The sequence below is a fragment of the Labeo rohita genome, chromosome 2 (assembly GCF_022985175.1).
Source record: "Labeo rohita strain BAU-BD-2019 chromosome 2, IGBB_LRoh.1.0, whole genome shotgun sequence".
NCBI classification, from domain to species: Eukaryota; Metazoa; Chordata; class Actinopteri; order Cypriniformes; family Cyprinidae; genus Labeo; species Labeo rohita.
The window spans coordinates 38,021,993-38,032,074 of record NC_066870.1 but is presented as its reverse complement, the minus strand read 5'-3'; the positions used below and the strand labels follow the sequence as shown (position 1 = coordinate 38,032,074).

General features: G+C 34.6%; 1 protein-coding gene across 1 annotated transcript; it reads left to right on the top strand.

Annotated features, from left to right (window-relative positions):
* The first annotated feature begins 309 nt into the window (after positions 1–309).
* On the top strand, positions 310–9,604 carry LOC127182535 (BTB/POZ domain-containing protein 2). Its single transcript, XM_051137859.1, has 9 exons — positions 310–886; positions 3,048–3,167; positions 3,239–3,395; positions 3,469–3,574; positions 5,953–6,150; positions 6,398–6,590; positions 6,673–6,760; positions 7,490–7,636; positions 8,233–9,604. The coding sequence occupies exons 1-9, from the start codon at positions 351–353 to the stop codon at positions 8,392–8,394; spliced, it is 1,707 nt and encodes a 568-aa protein (XP_050993816.1). The 5' UTR covers positions 310–350; the 3' UTR covers positions 8,395–9,604.
* Positions 9,605–10,082: the final 478 nt, after the last annotated feature.

The following is a 10,082-nucleotide window of genomic DNA, read 5'->3' as shown; positions in this document are numbered from 1 at the left end:
TCACGAAATGCATTAAACCAGGATATTGACTAATTAATTTCCTTTAGATCAGTGAATAATTTATATATTTTATATATTTTAGAGAACTTTCATTTTATAGATATTGCAAGAACAATTTCTAATCTTTTTCTCTAGTATCGGAGTTAATAGGGTAAAAAAATTGAAAAATTAATAGAAAAATAATTTACAATAACAAATTCAAGTAGTTTTAAAAAATATTGATAATTAAGAACCATTTGCATTTTCACACATGTACACTTGGGACCGGATGTTGTGCGCGTGCGATGACAGGATACTGACAGTGCTCGCGATTTGTTTACTCATTCCGCGGGTGCGCGCCTCAGTTCAAGATGGCTACTGGAGACAATAGCGGTCGGGTTCCGTGTTTAAATTTCTCCGGACCCGGACCTTTGGGTAACAGCCAACCGAGCAACAGTCCTTACGCCTTGGCTGCGAGTCACGGAGGATCCGTTGGAGGCGGCGGGGGCTCTCAGGGGGTAACAAGACGCTCAAATCCTCAACCGGGGCCTGCGGGCTTGGAAAACCCCGGTGTTGCCTTGGGACCTCCGCCGAATCTGATGAACTCTCTCCCGGCTGCTGCGGCGGTGGCGGGGCCGCTGGGCGGGGCGATGGCTCCGGCCGCCTCGAATATGACAGGAAACCCGTCTAACGCCGCGATGACACCGGCGGCCGCCACACACTCGTCTTTGTCCGCCGCCCCGGCCGCAGCAGCCGTGCTCGTGTACCGGGAGCCCGTTTACAACTGGCAAGCGACGAAGAGTACAGTGAAAGAGAGATTTGCCTTCTTGTTCAACAATGAAGTACTGAGTGATGTTCACTTTCTAGTGGGTAAAGGAATGGGAGTCCAGCGGATACCTGCGCACAGGTGATTCACTACACACTGATGACATTATGGCAGTAAATTGTTAAAATGACTCTTCTGTCATCGTTTACTCGATGTCGTCTTAAAACCTGTATGACTTGCTTTATCCGTGGAACGCAACAGGAGATGTTTCGCGGGATGTTCGTGCGCCCGTTTCCGTATAATGGAAGCAGATGGGGACTGGAGCTGTCAAGTTCCAAAATTGACAAAAAGCATCATAACAGTAGTCCGTATACCTCATGCGCTATTTTAACAAGTATTCCGAAGTTATAGATAACTTTCGAGACACAGGAGAGCCAATAACATTCACGTTTTTACGATAAAAACCGACCATTAAAATCTGTATTGTAAAAATTCATTCCTGTGTTTGTATACATATTTATGAATTTATATTTGCAACTTTTTATCTTAGAAATTCTGAGAAAAAGTCATAGTTGAGAGACACGCACTCAGAATTCAGACTTTATTACCTTTTTTTATTTTTCATTTGGCAATTCCTTTTTTTTTTTTTGTCAAAAAAAACAAACATTTTTTTAGTAATTGAGGAAAAAGTAAATTGCAAGATATAATCTCAGAAATAAGTTTTTTTTACATGTATTTTTAGTTTATTTCTGCTCATTTCTGGCCTTTCAAATAAAAATGTAATTGCGACTTTATCTCAAAATTCCAACCTTTTCTTGCGATTTTGAATTAGCATCTTGTAATTTTGCCATGGAATAAAACATTTTTATGACAATTGAGGAAAAAGTTCAGTAATTAGATTTTTTTTTATCGCAATTTTTTTTTCATCTCGCAGTTCAAGTTTTTTTTTTTTTTGCCATGAAAAAAAAAAAATAATAAAAAAGTAATTATGATTTTTTTAAGCATATTTTAAGCCAGTTTCTGGCTTAAAATATAACTGCTACTTTATCTCACAATTTCAAATTCTTCTTGCAATTTTGTTATGGAATAAAACATTTTTTAAAAGGAAATTATGATTTTTTTTTTTTCATAGCACATTTTTTTAGCAACTGAGAAAAAACTTCAGTATTCAGACTTTTTTCTCGCAATTTTTTCTCGGAATAAAACATTTTTCAAAAAAGGTAATTATGATTTTTTTTAATAGCATATTTTTATGACAATTGAGGGAAAAGTTCAGTAATTAGATTTTTTTTTATCACAATTTTTTTTCATCTCGCAATTCAGCTTTTTTTTTTTGCCATGAAATAAAAAAATGTAAAAAAAAAAACAAAAAAAAAAAACAAGTAATTATGATTTTTTTTTAGCATATTTTTTAGTAATTGAAGAAAAAGCTAATTGCAAGATATAAACTGATTTTTTTTTTTTACATTTATTTTTAGTTTATTTCTGCCAATTTCTGGGCTTTAAATAAAAATATGATATTATGCTACTTTATCTCACAAAATATGCTACTTTATCTCACAATTCCAAATTCTTCTTGCAATTTTGCCATGGAATAAAACATTTTTTAAAAGGAAATTATGATTTTTTTCATAGCACATTTTTTTTTAGCAACTGAGAAAAAACTTCAGTATTCAGACTTTTTTCTCACAATTTTTTTCATCTCGCAATTCAGTTTTTTTTTGTTTGTTTGTTTTATTTTGTTTTGTTTTTTTTGTTTTTGCCATGGATTAAGAATTGTTTTTTTTAAAAGGTAATTATAATTTTTTGCATACTTTTTTAGTAATTGAGGAACAAGCAAATTATGAACAGATATAAACTGATTTTTTACATTTATTTATTTTTTTTTTGTTTATTTCTGCCAATTTCTAGGCTTTAAATAAAAATGTAATTGCAACTTTTTATCTCACGATTCCAACTTTTTCTTGCAATTGTGAGTTAACATTTAAAAATTGGAATATTTTGCAATTTCGACTTTTTTTTTTTTCAGAATTGAAAGGGAAAAAAAGATGTATTAACTTTATTCTTAAATAAATATATTCATAATAGGAATCAGTTTTGATTCCCATAAAATGTCCAAAGGCAAAACTGTTACAAGTACTACCATGCTGTAAACATATTTTGGTTTTGGCAGGTATGTGCTTATTTGTCATTAAAATTATATTTTTATTAGAAACATATATTTATAATATTTTAAATGCATTATTTATTCTAACAATAATTATTATGTTAATTATTTGTAATATTAATATTACCATTGCAGGTTTGTTCTGGCCGTAGGCAGTGCAGTATTCGATGCCATGTTTAATGGAGGCATGGCCACCACATCCACAGAGATCGAGCTTCCTGATGTCGAACCTGCTGCCTTCCTCGCATTGCTCAAGTATGAATGTTTTTCTCAATATGCATGTGTATATATGTTCCAGAATGTCTAAATAATGACCTTTTCTCCAGGTTCCTGTATTCTGATGAGGTTCAAATCGGACCTGAGACAGTGATGACAACTCTCTACACCGCTAAGAAATACGCCGTTCCGGCTCTGGAGGCTCATTGTGTGGAGTTTCTGAAGAAGAACCTGCGCGCAGACAACGCGTTCATGCTGCTCACACAGGTAGAGCTCATTCACACTATAATGTTAGCACAGACTCCTGTGGATCTGACAGGCTGATGTGTTTTGTTCGAAGGCGAGACTCTTCGATGAGCCGCAGCTGGCCAGCCTGTGCCTGGAGAACATCGACAAAAACACAGGAGACGCTTTGGCTGCTGAGGGATTCACAGATATTGATCTGGGTACTGTATCACGGAAACACATCCACGGTATAATGCATTACAGGCCTGCTGCTCAAACTCTGACGGCACTGAATCAGAAGGGATAGTTCACCCAAAAATGAGAATTCTGTCAACATTTATGAACACAAAAGAAGACATTTTGAAGAATGTTGGTGACCAAAAAGTTGGCGGTAGCCATTGGCTTATGTAGTACAGAAAAAAATACTGTGGAAGTCAGTGGGTACCAGAAACTATTTGGTTACCAACATTCTTCAGAGTATCTTCTTTTGTGTTCAACAGAACAAAGAAGCTCATAAAAGTTTGGAACAACCTTAAGGTGATTAATGTAACAAATGCATTGCTCATTGTTAGTTAATACATTAGCTAATGAGACCTTAAGTTTTTAGTAGTGTTTTTTTTAATAGTGTTTTTTTAGTTTTTTAGTGTTTAATAACCACTTGAAACATTTGAATTTTTTTTTTTTACTTGAATTTTTTTTGTATTTGAAATTCACAGGGGATAAAAAAGGTATTTATGTATTTATATTTGCAACTTTTTTATCTCAGAAATTTCTTTTTAAATTAATTCTGAGACAAAAAGTCAGTTGCGAGATATGAATTCAGACATTTTTCTCACGATTTATTTTCATCTCAATTTAGGTTTTATTTGCTGTAGAATAAAAAAATTAGCATACTTTTTTTAGTAATTGAGGAAGATATAATCTCAGAATTACGTTTTTTACATGTGTTTTTTGTTTATTTCTGCTCATTTCTGTGCTTTAAAATAAAAAAATTAAATTGCACCTTTTTCCTCACAATTAACTTTTTCTTGCAATTTTTAATTTGCATCATGCAATTTTGCCATGGAATAAAACATTTTTCAAAAAATTTAATTATAATTTTTTAATGATATTTTTTAAGCAATTAAGGAAAAAGTTCAGTATTCAGACTTTTTTCTCACATTTTTGTCATCTTGCAATTCATCTTGTGTTTCTTTGTTTGTCATGAAATAAAAAAATGTCTAGTAATTGAGAAAAAAGTGAATTGCAAGATATAATCTCAGAACTAAGATTTTTTTTACATTTATTTAACATTTATGAACCTTAAAGTTGTTCTAAACCTATATGACTTTTTTCTTTTGTTAAGCACAGAAGAAAATATTTTAAAGAATGTTAGTGACCAAACAGTTGGCGCTGACAAGCCATTGACTTGTGTAGTACAGGAAAAATACTGTGGGAGTCAATGGGTACCAGAAACTATTTGGTCACCAACATTCTTCAGAATGTCTTCTTTTGTGTTCAATAAAACAAAGAAGCTCATAAAAGTTTGGAACAACCTTAGGGTGATTCATTTTCATTTTTTTTTAGGTGAACTATATGTCTTTAGAATATTATATCTCATAAACACGCCAATAATTTAAGTAGTGTTTTATTTTACTTCATCATGATTTGTATTGCTTGTAAGATACAATTTTTTTAACATTAGTTTAACTAACAATGAACAATACTTTGACAGAATTTATTAATCTTAGTTCATTTCCGCATTTACTAATACATCATTAAATCAAAAATTGTATATTATATTATTATTTAATGGACTTGACCTAACATGAACTAACAATGAACAGCTTTGTTTATTTGTTAAATATTGTAACAAATGCATTGCTCATGTTAGTTAATACATTAGCTAATGAGACCTTCATGTAAAGTTTTTACAAGTTTGTTTTTTTTAAAGTTAATGTTTAATAACTACTTGAAACATTTGAAAACCTTTACTTGATCTTAATTGATAAATAAAGTCCAAGTGCCATTGATTTAAAATAATATATACTACAATTCAAAACTTTGTGCAATCTGTACAATTTATTTTTTTTAAAGAGATTAATATTTTTCTTCAGCAAGTACACATTAAATTGATCAAAAAAGACATTTATAATGTTACAAAAGATTTCTATTTTAAATAAATGCTGTGCTTTTGAACTTTCTATTCATCTGCGAATCCTGAGAAATAAAATGTCACAGTTTCCACAAAAATATTGGGCGACACAACTGTTTCCAACATTGATAATTATTAGAAATGTTTGTTGAGCAGCAAATCAGCATATTAGAATGATTTCTGAAGGGTCATGTGACACTGAAGACTGGAGTAATGATGCTGAAAATTTTACTCGATATTTACATAGAAAACAGTTATTTTATATTGTAATAATATTTCACAATTTTACTGTATTTTTGCTCAAATAAATGCAGCTTTGCTGAGCATAAGAGACTGAAAAATATTAAAAAACTAAATCTTACTGACCCCAAAGTTTACAGTTTATGATGTAGTTTTGTTCTCATGCAAACCCTAGTTGGTTCCTCACATCCTCACTGTCATCTGTCTCTCTCTTGCCTCTGTCAGACACGCTGGTTGCGGTGTTGGAGAGAGATACTCTGGGTGTGCGCGAGGTGCATTTGTTCGGAGCGGCGGTTCGTTGGGCAGAAGCTGAAGCTCATCGACAGCAGCTCCAGCCAACACCGGAGAACAAGAGACGAGTGCTGGGAAAAGCCCTCAATCTCATCCGCTTCCCTCTCATGACCATAGAGGAGTTCGCTGCAGGTCTCTATACATGCTGCACTTACGACATTAACCCTGAAAAGCTTATGGCATATGAAGTAAAAGCTAATTTTTAAAATGGGAGCATTTATTGAATCATTAGACAAAATATAATATTGAGACACGAGGCTTTCATGGCATAGATTGAGCGTGAAACAAGTTGAACAGCAAAATTTTTATCATGTTGATACAGTAGCTTTTACAGTAGCTTTACAATCATCTGAGCACACGTGCTGTGTGTTTCACTCAGGTCCTGCTCAGTCGGCCATTCTGACAGACAGAGAGGTGGTGAGTCTGTTCTTGCACTTCACAGTGAATCCTAAACCACGTGTGGAGTTCATCGACCGGCCGCGCTGCTGTCTGCGAGGGAAAGAGTGCAGCATCACACGCTTCGGGCAGGTGGAGAGCCGCTGGGGTTACAGCGGGACCAGCGACCGCATCCGGTAAGAAAGACACCCGTGTGTTTCGTTTACACTTCTATTGCCCATGTGAAGTGAACTAACTGTGTGACTGTCCTCTCTGCAGGTTCTCTGTAAATCGCAGGATATTTATTGTGGGGTTTGGGCTTTATGGATCCATCCACGGACCTACAGACTATCAGGTCAACATACAGGTACGACTGTCCAACACAACATGAACATTTAAGCAATGCAAGTTTATTTTAAGGAACAAACTTGTTGATTCCCTGATATAAGCTTATATACTTACAGTTGAGATCAAAAGTTTACATCCCTCTTTCAGAATCTGCAAAATGTTAATTATTTTATCAAAACAAGAGGGATCGTACAAAATGCATATTGTTGTTTATTTAGTACTGACCTGAAGAAGATATTTCACATAAAAGATGTTTACATATAGTCCACAAGAGAAAATAATAGCTGAATTTGTAAAAAGTTCACATACACTTGATTCTTAATGCTGTGTTGTTACCTGAATGATCCACAGCTGTGTGTTTTTGTTTAGTGAGAGTTGTCCATGAGTCCCTTGTTTGTCCTGAACAGTTAAACTGCTGCTGTTCTTTTTGACTCATATGCAACTATTCCAGAAGGAAAAAATTATGCATTAAGAGCCAGGGGGTGAAAACTTTTGAACAGGAGGAGGATGTGTACATTTTTCTCATTTTGCCTAAAAAGCTTTTTTTTTTTTTATTTAGTACTGCCCTTCATAAGCTACAGAAGATACTTATGTTTCTCCACAAGACAAAATAAGTTAAATTTACCCTGATCTTCAAATTCCAAAAGTTTTCACCCCCCAGCTCTTAATGCATCGTTTTTGCAAATTGGTGTTAAATGCATGTTTTTACTCCATTGCTTCACATATTCTGACTCTGGATCTCTTTCAGATCATTCACACAGACAGTAACACAGTTCTGGGTCAGAACGACACCGGCTTCAGCTGTGACGGATCGGCCAGCACATTCAGAGTCATGTTCAAGGAACCGGTGGAAGTTCTTCCCAACGTCAATTACACAGCCTGTGCTACATTAAAGGTAACGTCATTTAATTGTTAATGTAAAGCTGCTTAAACTACTAGTGACCTTACCCACACCAAGAGGCTTATTCTGTTTAAGTTTTTTTTTATTGATTTTTATTTAAAGTTAAATGAATAACTTAAAAATGTTTTTCCAAAGACTTCTCTTCTGCTCACCAAGGCTGCATTTATTTGATTAAAATTACAGGAAAATGAGTAAAAATGTGAAATGTTATTTCAATTTTAAATTACTGATTTCTATGTGAATATCTGTTAAAATGCAATTTATTCCTGTGATCAAAGCTGAATTTTTAGCATCATTACTCCAGTCTTCAGTGTCACATGATCCTTCAGAAATCATTCTAATATCTAATATACTACTGCATTAAATTTATTGCAAAAAATTACATGCATCAATTTGATTTTACAAACCACATTCCTATAGGTTTTGAAATCTGATTAAAGACCAAATGTTCAGTTTTCATCACTTTACACAGCTGCTCTTTTGCCATTGTGTTGATGCTTAATTCACCACTATAGCGCTTCAGATTTCATCAAAACGAGTCCTAAAGGACAGATTTTATAACATCTCTCTTTCTCTCTGTCCGGTTTCAGGGTCCAGACTCGCACTACGGCACTAAAGGAATGAGAAAAGTCACGCACGAGTCGTCCGGCTCCGGCACCAAAACCTGCTTCACCTTTTGCTACGCCGCGGGAAACAACAACGGCACGTCTGTCGAGGACGGCCAGATCCCAGAGGTCATCTTCTACACGTAGTCACCGCCGGCGCCTCAGGGGTTTCCGTCGGCACATGATATTGCACTTGACCGTAACGCTGTAAAGAATTCAAAGAACTGACGGTAAAGACGGACGCGTGAAGCTCTCGCCGCTGTTACAGGACGAACGGACGACTGTCTTCAGGGGTCTCTGTCAATAATAACCCATAGTAATGATTGCGATTAGACTTTGAGGGCTCATATATTTACACTGACTGTTAACAGCGAGTGAATTACTCACCCACGACTGACTGACATGTAACATGCAAATGTATCTTTATTTTTGTGCATCTGATTTGCATCAGTCGATCCGGGTTGCAATTAAAACTCTTGCCAAACCTGCACCTCACAGTGTTTAAGAGCTTTACATTTAAAGGAACAGTTCATTACAAATCAAGATTTGGAGAAATGCAGCATTCCGTCACTTGCTCACCAATGGATGTGAATGGGTGCTGTCAAAATTTTATCACAGCTTTTGTCTTCTCAAGATGTTAAGTGATGGACTGGAGTCGTGTGAGTTACTTTTGATGGTTTTTATCAGCTGTTTCGACTCTCGTTCTGACGGCACCCATTCACATGCATTGGTGAGCGTCTGATGCAATGACCCATGTCTTCAAATCTGATGAAGAAACATTCATTCTAATCTTTGATGGCCTGAAGAAGCACATTTTTAGCAAACGTTTATTTTTGAGTGAACTGTTCCTTTAATTCTATATAAATAAAGCAAATTTTGATGTGTATGCAACTAATGATTTGCGCATATGCTGCCGTACAAAAGCAAGAAGCAGTAATTACATATTCTGCCAGTGAGTTTAGACTAAAATTGTGATTTAGATTGTTATATATTTAAAAAAAAATGATATGAAATCAAGTAAGTCACATAGTTTTGATGTTGGTGTAGTTACTGCGTTGAGCTTTTGTACAGCCGTGTGATTGTAGACCAGAGGAAGGCGTTCTGGGAACATGGTCTGTTATTTTCTCTTCTGTGCCAAGGTTTCCTTCGATGTTCCTCATACATTGAGCACTTAATTTAACTAGAGGGTGAGAATCATTCAGGAACACAGTATTTATTTACAGGATGAACCTCAGCACTCGTGCATGACTGTTCGGATCAAACACGATCGTGTTTCTGGATTGTAGATGGTCAGTTATGTTGGGTCTTTGTATGACTACTCATGTACAATAAAAGTTGAATCACTCTTTTGACTATTTTTGGGACGTCAGACTGAATTCAGTGCTCACAAACATGATTAGAATGGTGACACTTTACAATAAGGCATTCATATATTAACTAACATGAATGAGCAATGAACATTTTTTACTGTATTTATAATAATCTTACTTTTCTATAGTGCCTTTAAAGCACTTTACATAAAACATCGAAGTACAGCATATAAAAATTATAAAATAGGTGAAATAAAAAAACTTGCTTTCAAAACACTTAAAAATAAAATATGAAAATTTATTAAACATTTATAAAAACGTATTAATCTTTGTTAATGTTAATGAAAATACAGAAATTCATTGTTCATGTTAACTAATGTTAACAAGCACAATGTTTGATTTTAAAACTACATTAGATGTAGAAATTAACATGGATTAACATTAATAAATGTGGAGGTATTGTTCATTCTTATATTTGTGTTAACTAAAGTTGTTAACTAATTAATCTTACTGTAAAGTGTTACC

Bases quoted from the DNA above. Each gene is read 5' to 3' on its own strand.
- LOC127182535 (XM_051137859.1), top strand. From the start codon at position 351: ATGGCTACTGGAGACAATAGCGGTCGGGTTCCGTGTTTAAATTTCTCC. The intron at 3,575-5,952 runs GTACTGTATCAC...TGCCTCTGTCAG, and splicing joins ATTCACAGATATTGATCTGG to ACACGCTGGTTGCGGTGTTG. The intron at 6,151-6,397 runs GTCTCTATACAT...TGTTTCACTCAG, and splicing joins CATAGAGGAGTTCGCTGCAG to GTCCTGCTCAGTCGGCCATT.